Genomic DNA, 22,424 nt, shown 5'->3' with positions numbered 1-22,424 from the left:
ATAAGTATAGTATAATACAGATTCAAATGACTTTTCTTTCAGACCTTTCACAACAGAGTAACTATAATTCTGAAGAGCCATGGATAGTGAGGCAGACGGCTCAATCACAAAGGATTATCATTAATCTTAAAGTTATATTCAAATTTGAGTCTCAGCAAGAATATAAATAATTCCATGTCATAGATTTCTGGGGTCAAATGTAATGCTTAAAATTTAAAGTGCTGAAACTTTAAATGCCAAGGTTATTCTGTGGTTGCATGGTAAGTCTCTGTTGACTGAATAAGCTATAAAATTCTAACTCTTGAACCATCTAGAAAGTACATGTGCTACATTCTTGAACTTCTTAATATTTTGTTCACTTTAATCTTCATCTGTTTGAATGATTAGATTTCTAGCCATGATGTTTACAACTTACTTACTGTAAATGTACTAAACAATTTTGTGGTCTATGGTCTTTTGTTAATAAGGACTGTGGTGAAGTCTAGTTCCTATCTGTAGCTGACTGGCCATTAGGGTAGGCTCAATCTATTCTAATAAGCAAACATATCCTAAACTGAGCTAATTAGAAGATAACATTTCCAATTTTCTTGTTCTTTCTAAAAGGATTAATTGAAAAGACCAATGAATATTTTTAAAGTTGCCCAAATATGACATAATATTATATATATAGGCAGTGATTAAGATCCTTTGATCACTATCCAAACAATACATTAGAATGACACTGTCTTCATGTGGGTGGGTGAAAAGCCACTAAGAAAGAGATATGCAAAGTTAGACAATTACCAAATGGTATTTGGAAGCTAAATTTAGATAATATAGGGCTGGGGTCATGGCTCAGTGATAGAGTGCTTGCCTAGCATGCATGAAGCACTGGGTATGATCCTCAGCACCACATAAAAATAAGATACTGTGTCCAGCTAAAACTAAAAAATAAATATTTTTTAAAAATTTTAGATAATATTTAAAGCTAATTTAAAAAACAGCCTTACATACAATTTCTCAGTAGGCACTTTATCCTCCTTTCTAGGGCTGGGGATGCTGCTCAGTGGTAGAGCATTTGCCTAGTGTATGGGGGGCCCACATTCAATCCCCCTGTATAGGGTGCTGGAGTCCCTGTCCCCAATTAGCAACAGATTATTCAGTCAGGGAGACTTGGGTTCAGATCTTGGCTCTATTAAATTTTTTTAATTTGAGTAACTGTTGAGTCACTTATTTCACATCCTCAAATATCAAATTTTTAATCTGTAAAATGGGAATGCTATCACCCAGATGAAATGATTAAATGGGACACTGTATAAGTACTTAGCACAAGGCCTGGCACTGTGCTCTATAAAAGGTAACAATTATTCTTTTTACTCCAAAGATTATGGCTTACTGTAATTTTGTTAACTTCGCCTGTGATTTTTTTTCTCAATGTTATTCATATACTTTGACAGTCCTTCAGAAATTATTTATTCAACTATTTAGTGAGGTCACACTCTTTGTCAGGCTCTCGGAATATAAAAGTTTACATGAGGGAGGACAGATACTAAACATATAATTACAGGTCCTACTAGCAGGAAGGGTGCCATGGAAGCAATTAACAGGAGTACTTAATTCAAGAAGAACTTGAAAAAGTGCTATTTAGATAGAGACTTGAAATATGAAGACATTAGCCAGGCAAAAAATGATTATGGCAGGCAATGTGACATACTCAACGTTCCAAAGGCGAAAGAGAAAAGGGTGAGTTCAAGAGACTAAACTTGTCCTAAATGATTGGGGGGGGGGGGGGAAAGAGCAAGGAAGAAAGTTAGATATGGGCGTGAAAAGGTTAGCAGAATCATATTCTTCAGGGCCAAATCAACCAAGTTAAGAATTATAAGACTTGATCCTAAGGGCAAAGGAAGCTTTATGGAACACATTTAAAACAACTGCTGGGATGCAGAGTACAGAATGGATTTGAGAGAATGAATGCAGAGACCAGTTAGTCTTACTGCATTTTAATTGTTAAGTGAAAAGAGCAGTATTAGTGAAACTGGAGAGAAATAGACCTATTCAAGAAACTTTTATAAAGGAAGCAGAATCACCAAGATATGAGCGGGGCTGTTGATATCAATATGGCGGTTGCCAACCAGACAAAGACAGATACTTTTTTCCAAAGATACTTTGGAAAGTCTTAATCTCAAAAACAAGAATGTGCTGAACAAAATGTATTTCTGTGTACTGTGATTATTAATCTTATTTTTATTGGAGGAAGGGCTGCTGGGGATCGAACCCAGGGCCTTGCACCTGCTATGCAAGTGATCTACCACTGAGCTAAACCCCCAGCCCTTATGATGTAAATGCAGCCTACCTCATATTCCTGAAGCAGTACACAGGGCTAAAAATTTCAGGACACAGGAAGATGTATGCAAACCCTTTGGGAGGCACAACACAAAAGTCTAACTTAATGAGGAACAATGCTTTTGAAACTACTTTGGTAGTTTGATAAAGATTCCACATTATAGGCCATCAATCTTTCAACTTCAGAAGTTTTTAGTATGCAACCATGGTTTGAAAGTAAAGAGGGAGGGAATATCAATAGAAACACTTCCTTTTTCTCTGAGGCATCTTTTGATTCTTACAGAGAAGAAGTCATTTTCTTTTTTGCTTTTCATGTTTTCACATCTCTAAATAAATTAAACAGGATTTCATGAGCAAACCAAAGTGTATGTAAAGTAATGCCTGATACCATCATGAATGTGTTAATCAAAATCTTTTTCACAGTTGCCTGCCTTCTGAAACTAAACTGAGCATATCAAATATGATTCTTTTTTTCTTGTATGTGGTATCAGTGATTTGATTTCAGGAGCATTCTACCTGAACTACATCCCCATCACTTTTTCAAAGTCTTATTTTGAGACAGGGTCTTGGTAAGATACCCGGGTTGTGCTCAAACTTGGGATCCTCCTGCCTCAGTCTCAAGGGTAGCTGTGATACAGGTGTGCACTGCCACACCTGTCTTGATTTAGTTTTTATTAGGATATATGTTCCATGTTTCAACCATTAAGGTGCCAAGCTCTTTTGATCCTATAGGTTGAAATCTTCATGGAAGGTCCTGTCCCACTATTTTTTTTTTTTTTTTTTTTTTAGGTGTTGGAAATTGAACTCAGGTTGTCATGCATGCTAAGCAAGCACTCTACCACTGAGCTACATTCCCAGGCTCCTACTTAACCTTTTTATCAGTTCAATCTCACCTTCCAGAAAGTTGTCCTCCCCAATCATCTGTTCTCTCATTTCACCAAACCCTGAATATGCCTTTATTTTACTGTGATCACAAGTGAATTGAAATTTTATATTGCTCTTCTATCTTCTTCCTTAGGTAGCAAGGGCTTCCCTTAGGGCAAGAGTTGTAACTTTCAATCTGAACTGTTAAATGTGTAGCACACTAACACAGAGGCAAAGATATTCTCAAGGCTTACTAACCTGTATCCTTCCCCTTTCCTAAATGGCTTCAAGGGAGACAGTTTTGGAGTTGAATCTACTCTTAAGACTTTCTGACTTTCACTAAGAAAACAGCTGGTGATTATCAAATTAGAGTAGGTGGGTTGTAGTCATTGGAAAAGCATATTAAAATAACTATAAATAAATCTTAAAAAATAAAAACAAACATTTCTTTTTGGGTGACATCACAGAAAATAATAAGCTGGCTGCAAGAACATAGACTTTAAAAGGTTGAGAAACAGCATTACACACCTGCTTTTCTATTTTCTTAATTATGCTATCACTAATCCAGTAGAGTTGGAATAAACTAACTTGTCAGGACTGTGTGCACCATGAGAGTTAAAATGGCTCAAAACAAAGGTCAGAGAAGCTTTCCTAGAAACCAAGCTTTTGAGCTTTGGGATGCAAGACTTCTCCAAGAAGGCAGGCATGCTCCAACTTGCCTTGAATCATGCAGTCTACCCCAGCCCTAACCTGGAATTCCTAACACTTCCTTTCTGTGCATCCCAATCCGAGGCAGAGTTTGAGACTCAAATCCTTCAAGTTCGCGCTCTGGCCACTGCTTTCTCTGAATTTCAAGGACAGTTAGGTGTCTGTAATAGGAAATTTAAGAAGCAAGCAGGTTCAGTCAGATATTTTCGACTTCTGTTCAAATCCAATCGGGCTTCTCAACAAAGGTAGGGAAAGAGGAGACTCGAGTTGGAAATAGGTTAAGAGCCGCAGGTGCAAGCTAAGAAGACGGAACCCAGCGGACGAAGCCTAGCCTTAACTCGAAGGGGAAGGAAGGTGACAGTTGGCCTCATGTTTGTCCAAAGGGACCCGCCAGAGAGTGACTGAGACCTCTGCGCAGTTGCGTGCGTGAGTGTATGGGGAGGACAGGCAAGGGAGCGAATTCAAACCTCCACCACAAAAAGCAGCCACAGTCTTCCTCGGGCCCCCTCAATTTCCACCAGCTCCCTATCTGCCACCCTTCTCGCGACGGTTCCCTGCCCAAGGTGGAAACGACGAAGTCCAAAAGCATCCCGCACCACCTCTGCCGTCCGTCCTAGGAGTCGAGACTCACCAGTTTCATTTCAGACTTTTGGTGGTTCTACACCAGTCTCCGCACTCCTCAAGCCTAGCAAGCGCCTTCCGGTTCAACCTCGCCGCCGGCCGCCGAGAGCATCGCGGGACTTGCAGTCTTTCCTCCTCGCGCCCCTGCCCGGGGCATCCTGGGAAGTGTAGTCCTCCCAAAGCATGACGGGAACTGTGGTCACCTCTCCCTTTCCTTCCTCTCCTCTCCGAACTTAACTCAAATTTATCTCCGCCGCCAATCCATCCTCCCTCTCCGCCCCAGCATGATATCATGTCCCCGAGAAGGCCCCGGCACCCATGGTGTTCTGGGACGTGTAGTCCCCGCAGCTCCGTTTCCCCTTACCCCGCCTCCCTGTGGGAAGGCGGATGGGCGCGGGCCTTGCCGGGAGCTGTAGTTCCCTGGGGCCTCCAGATGCCCAGCCCTGCATTTATACTCAAGGGAGGCAGAAACTACAACTCCCAGGGACGCCCGGCGGCAGCAGGTGGGAGCGGGGCTGTTGATATCAATATGGCGGTTGTCAACCAGACAAAGACAGTCAGTCTGATGTGATTGAGACAAGGGAGGTTTTCAGGGGGAAACTGGGAGACAGGGGCCTCCCCTCCCCCTTGTGCTCTTCCTGCGCGGCCTCAGCCCTCCCAGCCCCTCCCGACGGGCGCCCCACGCAGAAGACACCCCACCCCCTCCCGCCTCCCTCCTCCCTACCCCAGCCCTTCGCACCGGGACGTTGGGGAGGGGGCTGTGCCGGGCAAGGGAACTCGGCGAGGATTCGGAGGTGAGTCGAGCGGTTTTGAAGCCGGACTGCCTCAAGTCTCTTTTCTCACTTGTTTCTCTTCACTTTAAGAGAAAAAAAAGAAAATTGAGGAGCTAGGGGGAGAAAGTGAGTGGGCGCCGGGGATGGGTCTCCTCAGCGGCCGGTTGGAGAGGAGAGTTCAGGAAGCTGGGGGCTGCGGAGGGGGCGACCCGGGCGCGGGGCGTGGGGTGGGGCAGTTCGTGAGGGGCGGAATTGAGAGGCGTCGACGGCTCTGCAACTCTGGGCTCCGGGCTTCCTCCACGAGGGGCGGAAGGTTTGAATTCCGGAGGTTGGGTCTCCTGCCCGGAGTTCGGGAACTGCGAGGTGGTTTCGAGGTGTGCCGGGCGGTGCGGGCCGTGGAGCTGTGGAGCTGTGGTGGCAGCCGCGTGACGCGCACTCGGGCGCCGTGCTGGTGTGAGGCACGTCTGGAGATGGGAAGTTGGAGGGGCAGAGGCAGAGCTCCCGCGGGCCTGGGCTGAGCGGCGTGCGCGCGTCCCGGTGCCGGACGGCGGGCGGCCGCGGTGCGGGCCGGCAGGCGCGGCGGCTCGGCGGGTCCCGTGCCCCGGCCGGCGCGCACTCCGCCCCGCCCCTCCCGGACAGATCTCCACCCCAAACTCCGGGCTGGAGGACTGTGGAGGTGGCGTGGCGCGGAGATGGCTCTCGGCATCCTGAAGTCGGTGGATAGGTGGGAAAGGAAAAGTGTTTCTTAATATTTTATTCCGGAACTGTGTTTGGGTTACACTATTGGGGCTACTTTGAAAGGAGTCCTCCACCCACCTTCACCCCGAAACAGTAGGTAGAGGTATCTTGTTGTCTTCCTGTTCAAAAAAATTCATAGTCACCTAAAATTCGGGGGCGTGGGCTGGGGGTCAGGACTGTTGGGCTGTGTACGCGTCTGTCTTCTGAAGAGACGGAATGTCTGCTGTGTGTCCTGAGATAGGACGACTTCATTTCGTAGTAAGAGAAACTGTTGGGAATTGTTTGCGGGGAAAGGGGGTGCGCTGAAAGTCGCCGCTTGTGTTTCTCTTCCACCCCGCCCTGTTCTGTCTTGCATCTGCCTGAAAGATGGTGTGGAAGAGTGAGGAAGCTTTGGGTGAGTGCGGGGAGGAATGCAGTTGGCAGTAAAGACACCATACTATGTAAAGTTGAATGGTGTAAAGTGATTCTCTCTTTATGTAGTCTGAAGCCTTTGCAAAACCTCATGTATCACACAGGGTAGAGTGATATGACAGGTCCATTTCTCTGGAATCTTGCATGTCCAGAAACCTTTGCATTCTCTCTACCTCTCTGCCTCCCTTCCATCCTTTCTTCTTCCTTTTTATTTCCCCCTTTCCTCCTGCCTTCCTTGACATGGTGTAGTTTTCTTCCTGATGAGCATAATGCCTTCTGTGCTTTTTTACTTAGTTTGTGCCAATATGGTTGTGCTTGTTATCATTTTACCATAAAATGCGTCAATAAATGAAAAAGACATGTATATGTTTTTATTTTGCATTTATGCTACAGGTAATTATCATATCGGGTTTGCAGTGCTTTGCATGGAACTTACTAAAATCACACAACTAAGTTGCTCCATCTAATTGGATTATAAATCAAGTTTGGAGAATTTGACTTTTGAATTTTCAATTAGAGTTAAAAAAAGGAAGAGGAGTGCAACGTCTCTTGTTTCTCACAGTCTTTAATATTTAATAACATTACACCAGGAGAACTTAAGATCATATACTTGGTGCTTCCTTCAATCTGAAATATAAGTTCTTCAGTAACCCTCTGTGACACATTTTTAGTGTCATAGAGTTTTAAATGACTAAAGGAATTGACATAATTTCTAGTTAGACTGTTGAGAAATTAATGTTATTACATATTTAGTCCAGACCTTATCAGTTCTTGGGTCTGCCACCTATCACTAAGAGACTTTTAGATTTCATAAAAACTGAAAGACATATAAATATACTATGTAATTTTTTGATAAGTTTTATAACCTCTGATTTGAAATTTGTGCTGTTGGTCATTCATACAGATAAGGGAACTGTAAGCATGAGGTAGCATATATATTTAGATTGACCTGAATAGAAAAAACATGAATGTGTATTCTAAATCTTGAATTTAAACTATAGAAAATGTTGTTCCAAAGCTGAATCCTTAGTTTGTTAGACACCAAGATTTCCATAATTACTTATTTTAAGCTTTTATCTTTACCTGAAATGTTACTTTGCAAAAACTAGAGAAAAAATGTATGTAACTACATAATAGTCTTTTAAAAAAGACATATATTATAGTCATAGAATTTAAAAATGAATGCTAAGCATTTTTAGAAATAAAAAAATAAAATGTTGAGAGTTAGAAAAATGAGTGTTTTCCACCACCCTTTGCTAAAAAAAAATTATTTTGTTTGTTTTCATCTATAGAAATACAGTTATTTGCTGGGAAAAGAGATTATTAAACTTTTTCTAATAGTTAGATCAAAATCATTACACATAAACCAGATCTATTCCTTGTATTCATTGGGCTGATTCTCTTGCATCTTACGCACTGGGGCATTAAAATGATGGAAAGCCTTTACTGCAGGTTAAAGCATAAAACATTCTCAGCATGTGGAAATCATATGGTTTATGAAAAAAGTGGAAAACCAGGGCATTGGTGCCTGTCCAGCTTAAAATTTCATCCTGTAACTGTAAAGACACATTTATTTTAATGTGATTACTTCTAAAAATGTTGCCTGTATTATGGGAAGTTGAAAATCCAAACTTTAAGACCAGTCTGTTGTTAGTTTTGTGTATTGTATAAAGTGAACACTGTCTGTGGTCACAAATATGCATCAAGGAAAGGAGACTTTAGTTTTACGTTCAATGTCTTCAGTGAGGATCCATTTTTGCTGCTGGGCAGATTTCAATCTTCTAGCCCAAAACCTTATTTAAAACATTAGAAATAGAAACTTAATAGCTCATTATTGGTAAGTTTTAAGATATATCGCAACAAATCTCGCATTGTTTCATTCCGGCAGTTTTTGTGGCAAGTGCCTGTTGGAGTACCATTGCTTCTTTCAGTATGTGTTGAATTCATTAGTAATACTCATCTTTGTTCTTTTTTGAGTCTCCTGTATGTTATATTCATTCCATCCCAGTTTTATATGTTTCAGAGAGCTACCATGTTTCCCGTAAAAATCATGTTTTCTTTTTCTAGTCATTTAATTGTAGTTCTTTTATTTTTGAATGCAGTTTTTAAAATTTATATCATTTCTCCTGGAAATTACAAATTTATCCTAATTTATTTTTCTCAAAGTCGGTGTAATATTCAACTTTTAAAAGTTGTGACCATTTATAGATAAGCAAAAATGCTCAGTGAAAATGTGTTAGTTTTTTGTTTTGTGTACTTGCTTTATATATATGTTTGGCTTTCTGAGCCTCACTTTAGTATTCTTTGCTAAGTTTTTTTTTTTGTTAAATGCTGGCTTTTACTTCTCAATTTAGTGAAAGCACAGTTTATCTAGAGTGTCATATGTGTATATTTATACCTGCACATACATATATACAAAGCATCTTTATATGTCTATCAGACCTGCCACCCATTAAAAAACAACAGAGCCATAAGTAGCAGGAGACTGTGAATATTATTTTATCCTGGGATCCAGAATAACTTCCAGTACATGCTGTCCACATTAGAGATGCTTTGGAGATTTTCAGTATCATTATAAACCATTATTTTTGACACATTTTGCCAAAATATGGTTCTTTGAAAATAGGAGCTATTGCTTCAAAATTTATCTCAAAATTAAGTAATTAATATGTGACTTAGATTTTTAAGTGTAGTTACCCCTAGATGGCTCATACTAGACTTAGAGCCCTTTACAGGTGCAGGGTGGAGATTTTTTTTCAAGTGATTATTTGATGTGAAACTTTTAATTGCACAGTGTAGTAGCTCCATGAAAAACAGCAACAAAAAATACACCTTTTAGTTAGCATCTGTTCAAACATAATTTAGTGCTTTAGATAACTTGTTTTTCTTGACCTTAAATGAAATAAGTTGGAAATTTACTACAAGTATATCTTAGCTAAGTACAGTGGTGCATGCATGCCTATAATCCATTGCCTGGGGAGGCTGAGGCAGGAGGATTAAGAGTCCAGCTTCAGCAAAAGGGAGGTGCTAAGCAAATCAGTGAGACCCTGTCTTTAAATAACATACAAAATAGGGCTGGAAATGTGGTTCAGTGGTCTAGTGCCTCTGAGTTCAATCCCAGCCCCCTCCCCAAATAAAGAATATTCCAAGGGCACGGAGCTGGTGGAGAGCTGGGAGAGTTCCCGGGGAGCGTGTGTGGAGTGCTGGTGGAGGCAATAGTGGCCCGTGGCAACTAATGTAGTATTTTATGGATCCTTACCCCATAAGGGTAGTGTTTTATTTATTATTAACATTTGCCAACAAAAGGGGAAAAGTAATAATAATCTGGTTTAGCTTTGATAAAATCGTTTTGATTTTTTCATTCTTAAAACAGGCAATACTAGACACATTACTTTTGAGTGACAAAAATGATTCTAATCCACTCAAAGGGCATTTGGATTTTTCTTAAATTTAAAATAGTGATGATGATTAATATGTTTACTAATTTTTTAAAAAAAATACTTTGTTTTAGTTGTAGTTGGATACAGTACCTTTATTTTATTTTTATGTGGTACTGAGGATCGAACCCAGAGCCCCGCACAAGCTAGGCGGGCACTCGCCTGCTGAGCCACAACCCCAGCCCCTGTTTACTGAATTTTACATACTGTATATAGATGCTGTAGTTCCTTTGTGCATCTTGTGTTCAGTGATGGTCTACATATGGTGTATTGAAAACATTTAATAACTCTCATTACCATATACATATTAAACAATTAGTATGGAGTTGCCAGGCAACAGTACTTTATGTAGTCTGAATCTTTATAGAGGGAAATTCAAATGCTATGGGTACTGCTGAAATAAGGATGACTTGATACTGAACCTATCTGCCTTAAGATTTTGATAAAGGGCTGGGGGTTGTAGCTCAGGACTGGCCCACCATGTGTAAGGCCCTAGGTTTGATTAGCAGCCCTGCAAGAAAGTAAAAAAGTACTTGGTTGCTGGGCATGTTGGCAGTTGCCTGAAATCCCAGTGACTTGGGTGGCCAAGGCAGGAGGATCCCAAGTTCAAGCCAGCCTCAGCAATTTAGTGAGACCCTGTCTCAAAATAAAAAAGGGATGGGTATGTAGCTCAGTGGTAGAGTGCTTGACCCCACATGCCTGAGGTGCCCAGAGTTATCCATAGTATTGCAAAACAAAAACACACCACAAACAAAACAAGAAAATGAACACATGGAAAGCTTGGCATGGGCCTAGTGAGTAAAGCCTTGGAGTCATCCTCTCTCCTCATCCAGTTGTGACATCAAGTTGGTTTTGCACTCTTGGTATATATTCACTTATTTTCATTCTGTTGCTAGTCCCTTAATTCAGGCTTTTGTTGTTTCTGAAATATTAGTCCCTTAACTAATCTTGTTGCTTTTACTTTTTTTTTCATTAGTCATTCTACACTCATACCTGAGGGGTTTTGCCAAAATAAAATGTGAATTTGATTGTCTGCCATACATTGCCTATAATCCTTTAGTGACTCCTGGCCTTTATGATGGATCCAAACTTGTAGAGAGTCTTTCCACTGGTGTCCCTTTCAAACAGTTCAAACTTTTGGAATCATTCCTCCTGTGATTCAAATCCTGGCTCTGTGACCTTGAAGTAAGTATTTTTAAATGCCTGTATTTCAGTTTCCCCATCTGTAGAATGGGGGTAAAAATAGTACCTATTTCATAAGATTCCTGTGAGCCCTTAGACTGTTGGTTCATATCATTATACATTAATAGGAAATTGCAAAATTTAGTAGAGAGGGCACTGTATCTTTCACCCAGTTTCCCCTCTGGGTTATATCTTACATAACTATAGAACAATTTTTAAAACTAGGAGATTGACATTGATACAATGTATGTGTGTAATTTCTATAACTTTTTATCATGTGTAGATTATGTACCCACCATCAAAATCAAGATATAGAATTATTCTATTACCCAAAAGATTGAGTAATTTTCTTTAAATATGCTATTGTTTTGTCACTAGAAATAAAAATAAAGATAGTGGATCAGTAATTTCACTTTTTTGTCTTTGGTAGTATTTCAGAAATTGTTTTGGCATATCTTGAAAATTTTTATGATAAATTCTAATCAAGCTGGGTGTGGTGTTGCATGCCTATAATTCTAGCAGCTCAGGAGGCTGAGGCAGGAAGATCACAAGTTCAAAGCCAGCTTCAGCAAAAGCAAGGCACTAAGTGAATGACTCAGTGAGACCCTGTCTGTAAATAAAATAGAAAAAAGGGCTGGGGTTGTGGCTCATTGGTTGAGTGCCCCTGAGTTCAATCCCTGGTACCCACCCCTCGCCCCAAAAAAATTCTGATCAGATTTTTTTGTTAGAATTTAAACATTGGCAAGCTGTTTTTAAAATGAAGAATTACAATATTAATACACATTAAAGTTTTCTACTAGCCCAGTGCAGTGGTGTATTCCAAGTACTCGGGAGACAGGCAGAAGGATCACAAGTTCAAGACCAACCTGGAAACTTAGTGGGAACCTGGCTCAAAATAAAATAAAAAGTTCTGGGGATATAGCTCAGTGGTTGGTAGAATGACTTTAGATTCTATGTCCAGTACCACTTAAAAGAGAAAAATTAGTAAATTTTAATAATATTGACATTTCTCCCTATAAAATGTATAAGATTAAAATGAATTTAAGACTTACCTGATATATTTCTTACTAAAGAGGAAGTATGTTAATTACAGTTTGGTCTTTGATAGTATAAATGCAAACTTGGCTGATTGTGAGCTTGTGTCATAGTTTTGTTTTGAATTTGTTGCAAGAAAATTAGCTTCAAAGAAAATAAGTTCAAAGATTGTTTGCAGAGAAAGGATCTTTAAAAATAAGGGTTGGGGAGAGATTTTTAGAAACTATTATATTGTTAGTGGGTACAAGAAAGGTCCATTAAGTTAAAGGCTAGTTATAGGGCTGGGTATAATTTTCCTGCTTCTTTAGCCACTGTGTTGTAAAGAGAATTCTTAAATATCACAGCTGTGTGATATTAACAGCAAAGCTAAGTCATGTGATTTTTGCCTCAGGGTTTGAGACAATTTTTAATTGTTAACTCTGTGAAAATTTGCTTTGGAAAAAAGACTAAAGTTTGTTTCATTGGCAAGGATGTGATAAATATTGATGGTACTTCCTGGTAAGTCAGATTCATATTTACAGAGGTTTTGGGCTACCTGTGGTTTGAGTTTCTCCTTGGTAAAACTTCTTGTCTCTTTGGTAGTTGTTTCCAGCTTTTTATTTATTTTGGTATATGCTCTAAAAACATATTTTTTTGAGGGGGTACTGGGAATCCAACCCGGGGCATTTAGCCACTGAGCCACATACTCAGCCTTTTTAATTTTTATTTTGAGACAGGGTCTCTCTAAGTTGCTTAGGGCCTTGCTGCATTGAACTTGTCATCCTCTTGTGTCAGCCTCCTGAGCTGCTGGGATTACAGGTGTGGGCCACTGCACTTGCATGGGTGGGTGTACACACATCCTATTTTAATTAGAGATCATTTGGCTTCAAGGAGAATCTGTTGTAGGGATCCAACTGTTTGGCGTTGATGAAGAACAACTAGAACTTGTGTGAAGGAAAGGACTGCTGGAAATCTGAGAAACTAGTCTCTCTGCCTGTCACTCTAGGGATATATGGTTTCTTGTTTCAGCTTCTCTTTCCATGTTTGTTTGATCTACCTTTCTCACTTTCCCCTTCCAATTCTATTTGCCTTGCCCTAGTTTTTCGTAGTCTTTGCTTCCCCATAGCTAGGTAGATTTGGTTTGCTATGGTGCTGATATGAATTGTTCTTTTAACAAAAGCTTACCTCTTACTGGTGATAATGTTTTTTCTTTTGGCTCAGTTGGCAGAAAAACCCAAATGCATTGTATCCCTGTTCCATGACCTTGGCAAGGTGGGAGTGGAGCACATTTTATATATGGCTAATTTTGGGTGTTATAAATGTAGAGGGTTGGTTCTCTTGTAGGGATTCAACAGGGCACTCACACATCAAGTCTGGCAGTGCATATTGAGTTACTCTGTGGGATACAAAGATGAATTGTATTTAATCTTTTTCTTCAAGGGTCAAACAATTTGCAGAAAATGGCAAAAGACTTCCTCTGTAATTTAGTATTGGCCTTTTATGCTTGTCAGCTCAGGCAATCCAGCAAGATCACAAAGTAGGTCTGTAGTATTAGCCAGGATTAAAGCAAGACTCAGAGGTCACAGAATCAGAGGAGACATGGTTGTACTTCTCTACAATTTGGATCATAGATCTACTAAAGAAAGCATGAACATATCCAGAAGTCACTATTTCAGGATCGTAGCTACTACTATTAAGGAGCATACCTTTTTGAATAAGAAGTTTTGTTCTGTTGTTTTGTTTTCCTCTTAGTCTTCCTCATTTCAAATAGACAACCTTTTGTCCTATCATTAGGCCAAGAGATCTTAGGGAGAACTCATTTCTTCACCATTCTAGCAACTAGAATATTTTCATACTCCCATTTTATATGATGACAACTGTTCACTTAGAAAATGCCTTTATCCCAGATAAGCTTCCATGTTAGGTCAAGACAAAGACAGTATGTTTGTGCCTTCTAATTTAGAGGCAGTAAACAGGACTTCAGATAGTAACACTGACTCTGATAAGAAACATCTTGTTCTATATGGTTCTGGCTACCTAAGAATTGACATATTGGATCAATCCAGTGTCTATAGTCAACACCTTATATTTAATAGAAGCACTGTAATGTCAGGGAAAATAATTAAAACTGTTGTTTCCTGTGTCAGTATTGGTGTTAATTTGGATTACAGGGCTAAAACCTTCGAAGTCAAGTCTTGATTATGTTACCAAACCAGGATGGAGAATTTTTTGCTCAGGCAACTAAAGAACCTGGAGTAACTGAGTGAGATTACAAAAAAGACACAGATGAAACAGTTGGGGAATCAGAAAATTCTGTCAGCTGCAACAGAGGAAGGCAGTGGATCTCAACTGTCATGCAGAAGAATTGTCTAGATAAAGTTTTAAATTTTTAGTTTCCTGATTTCTATCCCCAGATTCCTAGGAAAATACATCCTTCATGAGCATACCAGATAATTATAATTGATATAGTCCTCAGAACACTTGGGAAATGCACAAACAACATAATATCTACCACCTAATACAGTAGGTTCTTGGTTCTTTAGTAGTTTCAAATATTTGCGTGTAATTTGTAGTGTTTCCTCCTCTCTAATATGTATCTGCCTCGTATTGAATACTATATATCCATCCTATCTTAATTGCTTATGTCTCTATACTGTGACTTGGGACATGTTTTGGTTATAAATGGTTATTTTTGATTAAGAATGGTTATGCTATTCTCAATAGTTTAATGCCCCAAACATCTTATCTTCATTTTCTTAAGCCATATTATGTATGTGTGCTTGTGTATTTTTTTTTTGCTGTGTATACACACACAGGAATGTCAAGCATCTTGAACCTTTGCACTCACAAATTAATTCCTTTTTAAGATTTATCATTATTTTCTCAGGCTTAATTACTCCTAGAATATTGAGCTGATTGAGAACATGAACTTTGGAGCCGGATTGTTTTGGTGCAGGTCTGATCCCCACTAGTTACTCTGTAACTTTGTGTAAACCTCCATGTGTCAGTTTCTCCACCTATAAACTGATGATAAATAATACTATTCATATGATAGGATTCTAAGCAACACTTGTAAGATGCTTAGAATAATGGTTGACACAGATTAAAATAAGATACAGTTTATTATGTTATCATCTATTGTTCTGTGCTTCTGTTTGCAATGTATTTACTTCTCTCAATCTACAGAATTCTCATATTGCAAATATCCCTTTCAGGTATTTTTTGTGTATTTTTTTTTTCAGTTTTCCTTTTGTGGGTCTTCATTGCAGCATTTGGTGTAAATACTTGTGTCCTTGTACTTAAAATCCTTTCTATTCAGGTCTTCCTTTCATCATTCTTTTTCTTTCTTGTTAAAGTTACCTGTGGTCTTTGTTTCTAGATTTGAAACCTTTAAGTCACCCTTTAGTACTTAGAGTTATATGCCACTTTTTAATCCCTGTGTTTTTAAAAACTTCTCTTTAAAGCTTCTCCAACATTTTGTTTCTTTCCTTACTAGCATCCTTATTCCTAAAAGTGTTTTCTGTCAGTTATATCCTTCTGTCTGAGGAGACATTTTTCAATGAAAGTCAACACACTTTCACCAGTTATTTGCTTTCTTATAGAATGTATTCTCAATATTAAAGTCACTACTATAACTTTGTACTTACCTGTCACATTTTAAACATTTTAGTTTTATATGATATGTATGAATTGAATTCCTAATTGAAGGTTAGTTCCTTGGATATCCTATTGGCTTGACCTCTCTGCATTCTTTCCCCTCCCACTTTTATTTTTTGTTCCTTTATTAATTCTCAATCATCTAACCAATATGATTATCATGTAAGATGTAGAAAGCTCATAGTTTGGTTTTGATAGGATAAAAAAGAAAACTCAATCATGAGGCTCAGATCTCAATATTGCACATGTTATTTTTGCTTCAGTAATTTCTTTAATTTAGTATCCTGAGTACTAAATAGATTACCAAGTTCCTGAAAAGTAGTTTTGGCTGCAGAATCCTGATATCAGTGATATTAGTTAGGAATGATCAGATAGAAAAGTATTGGTAAGGTAGAAATTTTAGATTCATTATCTTCTTAGGATAAGCTGTTCTCCCGATACCTACATACAAACATCCTCTCTTTACCACTGCAGTAAGAGATCTAGGGACTTAAGAATTGTAATTACAAAGTTATTACATTGAAAAGAGCACAAGCAATAAAGAAGTTTATGAAATAACCGTGATTGTCCACTCTTCTTTTCACCTCACTAAGTATTCTCATCCATTTTCCATAACAATCGCCTTAAAACTCGGTGCCATTAGTGGCATAAAACAACTACTATTTTATTATTCTCTCTCAGGGTTCAAGAGGCTGAGGAAGCCCAGTTAGATGGTTCTCACTCTGAATCTCATGTACTGACAGTCTGACAGTGCTGTGGTTATCTCAGCTAGCACTCCTGTGCCTGTTGATGCTCATGTGGGGAGAACAACTCAAACACCTGAAGGTTGGGACAGCTGCATCTACTTAGGTCAGAGAGAGTCTCTCTCTCTCTCTATATATATATGTATATATCTTCTATATAGAAGCATTTGTAAGATGCTTAGAATAATGGTTGGCACAGATTAAAATAAGATACAGTTTATTATGTTATTATCTATTGTTCTGTTATTTCTCTCTCTCTCTCTCTCTCTCTCTCATCTCAGCTAGCACTGATGTTTGTGTGTAGGTATCAGGAGAAGAGCTTACCCTAAGAAGATAATGCCTATATAGAGAAATAACCGTAGAACTGTGTGTGTGAGTGTGTGTGTGTGTGTGTGTCTGTCTGTCTGTCTGTCTGTCTAATGGACTTCTCTAGTATAATAGCTTCAGAGTAACTGGATTTGTCACATAGTACCTGAGAGCACCAAAGGTATATATCCTGGAAAAGAAAGAAAGCCAGGTATATTGCTTTTATGACCCAGCCTTGGAAACTCCACAGCATTACTGTTACTTCCACAGCATTCTACTCATCTCATGTATGCAGTCATGGAGTCCTACCCAGATTCACTAGCAGAGAACACAAACTACCTCTTGATGGGGGTAGTGGCAAGGTTCCTAAAAAGCATGTATGATGGAAATATTGTTGTGGCAATTGTGGGAAATGCAACCTACCATATTAAAAGATAAATACCATTAATAATTGGGTTTACTTTCAGATGTTTTTCTTTGCATGTACAAATTATATTCCCTAATGACTACTTGATAGTGGCATAGTCCTACAATTTATTTGTTTCATAGTATATAATGATTGGACCAAAGTGCTTCTGATAGAACTCATCCCTCCCCCCCAAAAAATATGTAAGAGTGTGTGTGTGTGTATGTACACATTTACTACTCTTCTGACCATCGGAGAGTTGTTCCTTTTATCTCCTTTTTTTTTCTTCTTCTTCTTCCCTCGCTCTGACCTACTCCATACTCTGACCTAGTCCTACTCCTCTGCTTATGTCTTGATCTCAGAGAAAGGGAAGAGATAAGAATCATTGTATATAAAGTAAAACTTGATAATTTACTAGTTTAAGGATTGGTTTTTAAAAAACTCATTACTTAAGTAAACATTTCACTCAAATCAAAATATACATATTAATGTACTCATCAACTGATACAGGGCTGTGACTTTGAACTAATTTTACCTATCAGGGGCATTTGGCAGTGTTTGCAGACATTTTAGATTGTCACGACTGGAGTATGGGGCTGTTACAGTCTAGCAGTAGTAAAGCCAGAGGTGTTGCTCAACATTCTTCAATTTACATACCAGTATCTTCCCACTCCAACAAAGAATTTAATCGTCAATGCTGGGGGTCAAGAAGCTTAGGGCCAAGGCCTTTTCTTTAGTCTATCAATCCATGGATTGTCATGCTACATCTGATTTTCATACATAAACCATACCTGTAATTTATCATTTATGATTTCAAGTTTTGATTTATTTAAAATGTAGGGAAACTTTATACTTATAATCTGTGAGTTGTACCTTAATATTTTATTTTTTCCATGTCTTTTTCAGTAGTCTCACCTACATCAAATTCAACAGCATTTTTTTAAGTAAACCATCTTAAATTTTACTAAAACACTTAACCAATTTTTTTATAACCTTGTTTTTATAGAAACAAGTCTTCATACTCCTATTTTGCTAGTTTAGATAATGTATAATTAAATCCCACAACTACAAAAACAATTGGAATATAGTAAGAGAACAAACCAACTACTCTTGGTTGACACACAGTGGAGTGTGTGAGATAGCAGCCTCTAATTAGCATCTCTATGTGCTTCTATTATCATAGAAGAGCAGTGTGTGTGTGTGTGTGTGTGTGTGTGTGTGTGTGTGTGTGTTTATTTTTGTACTGGAGATTGAACCCAGGGGCACTTAACCACTGAGCCACATCCTCTACCCCACCCCTTTTTAAAAAATGTTACATAGAGAGACAGGGCCTTGTTAAGTTGCTGAGGCTAGCTTTGAACTCAAGGATCCTTCTGCCTCAGCCTCCTGAGCTGCTAAGATTACATGCGTGTACTGCTGCACCTGGCAATCGGTTGATTTTGATGATAGGTTAAATTGAGTTTGGACAGTAGCATTTTCATGAGCAATAAGGAGCTAAAGGAATTTCTTTGTTGTTCAAAATAATTGTTCTCAAAATAAGTTCACTGACTGTTATTTCTTAAACGACAAACCACACACACAGAAGAGCAAAAACAAAAAACGTACAAGTGTAAGATAATTTTACGTTACAAATGAATTTTATCTTACTCCAAATTGGTAGGATTTGTGAGGGCATCATGGAGTAGAAAGGAGAGACACTGTGCAAGATGTGCTCTTTAAAACAATAATTCTCTTCACTCTTGATCTATGTTGCTTTGGTGATAGAAATTTTATAAAAAAATATTTTGAGTATTTGAGAAAATAGGAAGACTTTTCTTTTTTCTTTTTCTTTTGTGGTACTGGGGGTCGAACACAGGGCCTTGTGCATGTGAGGCAAGCACTTTACCAATCTATATACCCAGCTCTAAGCATTTTCTATATAGATATTATTAAATTATTTTTGCTGGGTTCCAGTCCCTTTCATGATTTTTAAAATTTATTTATTTATTGGTGATGGGAGTTGAACCCAGCATACTAAGCATATGTTCTCTTTGTGAAGCTTGCGTATTGTGAAATGTATTTGACCCCCCGTCCCCCGCCCTATTGAACCCAGGTCTTGCACATGTTGGGCAACCACCCTACTTCTGAGCTACATCCCTAGTCCTAAACATATATTTTGTATGTGTGCTTCAGAGGCTGTTACCAACTTGCTTTTATCCTGTTTGGCAGCTCTGTTTTAAACAAATGTCCATGATATCTTCTGTATTTCTGAATTACACTTTTGCATATTAAACCCCACTGGCCAGACTGCTGCCTTTTACCTAAATATTACTTAACTATGTGTCTTTAAAATAAACTCAACAACTCAATTTTCATTACTTAAAAAAACTTGATTCCAATATTTCCGGTGTTTGTATTATTAGCACATTTTTTTTCAGTGTTGATTATGTGCATTTTCAGAATATACATAGACTATTGGCCATGTGAATTTATGCAGGCTGACACATTGTCTGATAAAAGTAGTATTTAGAATTTTATCAGTTAATCAGAGAGTTCCAGAAAGTGACATTTTAGATACTCAAAAGAATTATCTAGTAACCAATGGGAAATATAACCTAAAGAAATGGTAAATCTTCCCAGAGGATTAAGCTGAATTAGCATAGGTTTGTTAAAGTTGTAAATTATAATTTCTGTGATTTTGGGGCATAAGTTTAGTTCTTCTTTCCTGCAATTTCTGCTAGTGATGTAATTTCTTTACCTAGAAAAACTAAGATTATAGAAAGATAAATTAAGAGTACATGATTGAGTTATTGAGATTATTTTGAATATGATCATTCTTTCCTTTCAAACTTATATATATTAAAGCAAAATTTGCTGTGAAAAGTATTTACATACTTTTGTAGTTTTCTTACATTATGAGATACAAAACATTTGCAAAATTCTCAATGTTTGAACATTTTTAAACTTTGCGTGTTTTTTTTTTTTCAAGCATAATGGCCGGATTAAAAGCTTTTTGAAAGTGATGGTTTTGAATGAGTTACCAAACTAATAATTCCAAACTGCTCAAGATACTAGGTTGTAAGTGAATTATATTTAAAATGTTTAAAAATTATTTGGAAAATTATTAAATGGATTTTTTGGAAAAGTTAATTTATTTTAAAGACCTAAATGAAGGATTAACTTCCAGAGAACAATATATGTAGATTTCAATTTAGAAGAGGCATAGTGACATCTTAAGATAGTGTAAGGCATGTGGTAGTGTATTGCATTGTTGGTGCTCAAACCAACAAGCTGTAATATAGAATCTTTGAAAGGAAAGGATCAGAGATTGTCAAGTCAGAACTCAGGTACTTATCTTCTAGTTTTACATTCTTTTCTGTGTTGCAAAAAAGCTGTTAAGTTCTTAATTCTTTTTGCTCAAATTTTATAAGTTTGTGATAAACACTTGTGGAATTTGGATAACTTCCCTTTTTTAAGATAGGTTTTGATTTTAAACAGCAATTCAGTTATTTCTCTTTTGTTTTTATTATTTATTATATAGTATACATTATCTAAACAATGTCATCCAGGGCAATCAATGATTTGTTGTACGCCTCTGTACTAGACTATGTGTCTTTAGAGTCCAGGCTACACAGTGTCTCTCTGGGATCTTAGGGCTTCTACTTTTGTCCTGAGTCTTCTAGCCCTTGCTGACCATTGAATTATAAAGCATCTTTCCTAGAGATCTGTTAAGTAATATGTATATGCTTGGTTATTATATTGCCTGAATTTAATTCATTGACAGACATTTGGGACTTCATGTTGTATAATTTGTAAATGTGTTTTATACTGATTTGAATGTATTTTGTATTAATTTCCAAATGAAAGTAGGAACATGTTGTTTGGTTTGTACCAGTTTACTTTATTTCAATTTATAGGACATTTCCTAGGACTGTAACTTATGAGAGTTCAAACACCAAGTTTTTCTTCAAATTCAAACCTACTTTTTTAGTTAAGGGAAAAGGAAGTTGACATTAATTATATGTAGTTTGAATTTTTTTTCAAGTATAAACTTGAAAATCTGTTTACTAAAACAAAAGTAGAATTTAACAAGATATCTGATCTACCAGTCTTCCTGAAGGCCAAATTGTAGGATGGTAGGAAAATCCTGTAGAATAATGTTTTTCAAATTATCTGTGGTAACACATTGTTTTTAGTGTTTTTTTTGGAGATGGTTTCTGTGTTGCCCAGGTTGGTTTTGAACTGAGGGGCTCAAGTGATCCTCTTGCCTTACTTAGACTCTCTAATAGATGAAGCTATGAGCATGTACCACTAAACCTGGCCTAACATGTTGTTTTAGAAATCTCAGCTGATTCTTTTGTAAAATACAATAAAAATGACAAGAAAAATTTAGTGGGAAAAAATCCTAAGAAATACAAGGTGTAGGGGCTGGGGATGTGGCTCAAGCAGTAGCGCGCTCACCTGGTATTCGTGCGGCCCGGGTTTGATCCTCAGCACCACATACCAACAAAGATGTTTTGTCTGCCGAGAACTAAAAAATAAATATTAAAAAAATTCTCTCTCTCTCTCTCTCTCTTTCTCTCTCTCTCTCTCTCTCTTTAAAAAAAAAAAGAAATACAAGGTATAAGTCTAAATATTTTATTATCAGATTTGGCAGATATAACATTACTTTTTGTCAAATTGCTATTAAAGTTTCTAAACACTTTTAATTTTTGTAATTACCTAATAATAGGCCAGTTTATTTTTTAAATTTGTTTGTTCTAATCAGTTATACATGACAGCAGAATGCTCTTCGATTCATTGTACACAAATAGAGCACAATTTTTCACTTCTGGTTGAACATGAAGTAGAATCACACCATTCGTGCAGTCATACATGTAACTAGGATAATGATGTCCATCTCATTTCACCATCTTTCCTATCCCTATTCTCCCTCCCTTGTCTTTCCCTTTGTGCAATCCACAAATCCACCACTAATCCCAAGCCGCCCCTCTCCCCCCATTATAGATTAGCACCCACTTATCAGAGAAAACATTTGGCCTTTGGTTTTTGGGATTGACTTACTTCACTTAACACTATATTCTCCAGCTCCATCCATTTACCTGCAAATGTCATAATTTTATTCTCTTTTATTGCTGAGCAATATTCCATTGTGTCTATATACCACAGTTTCTTAATCCATTCATCTGTTGAAGAGCATCTAGGTTGGTTCCACAGTTTTGCTACTGTGAATTGAGCTGTGATAAACAATGATGTGGCTGCA

The 22,424-nt window shown here is 37.9% G+C and overlaps 2 protein-coding genes across 4 annotated transcripts in view; one reads left to right on the top strand and one right to left on the bottom strand.

Moving 5' to 3' along the window:
* Ints9 (integrator complex subunit 9) overlaps positions 1 to 4,629 on the bottom strand; it is a 91,911-nt gene extending 87,282 nt beyond the window's left edge. For both annotated transcript variants that reach the window (XR_013342394.1, XM_026398872.2), the window contains exon 1: positions 4,526 to 4,629. Coding sequence is in view for 1 of the 2 variants with exons in the window: in XM_026398872.2 (XP_026254657.2) it covers positions 4,526 to 4,534 (9 nt within the window). In the remaining variant the exon portion in view is untranslated. The remainder of the gene's footprint in view (positions 1 to 4,525) is intronic.
* A 425-nt stretch (positions 4,630 to 5,054) lies between these two features.
* The window catches only part of Hmbox1 (homeobox containing 1), a 157,353-nt gene continuing 139,983 nt past the window's right edge, over positions 5,055 to 22,424 (top strand). For both annotated transcript variants that reach the window (XM_026398848.2, XM_026398845.2), the window contains exon 1: positions 5,055 to 5,309. The gene's annotated coding sequence lies outside the window, so the exon portion shown is untranslated. The remainder of the gene's footprint in view (positions 5,310 to 22,424) is intronic.

Source organism: Urocitellus parryii, chromosome 14 (assembly GCF_045843805.1).
Source record: "Urocitellus parryii isolate mUroPar1 chromosome 14, mUroPar1.hap1, whole genome shotgun sequence".
Taxonomy (NCBI): domain Eukaryota; kingdom Metazoa; phylum Chordata; class Mammalia; order Rodentia; family Sciuridae; genus Urocitellus; species Urocitellus parryii.
This window is presented reverse-complemented; position numbering and strand designations above follow the sequence as displayed.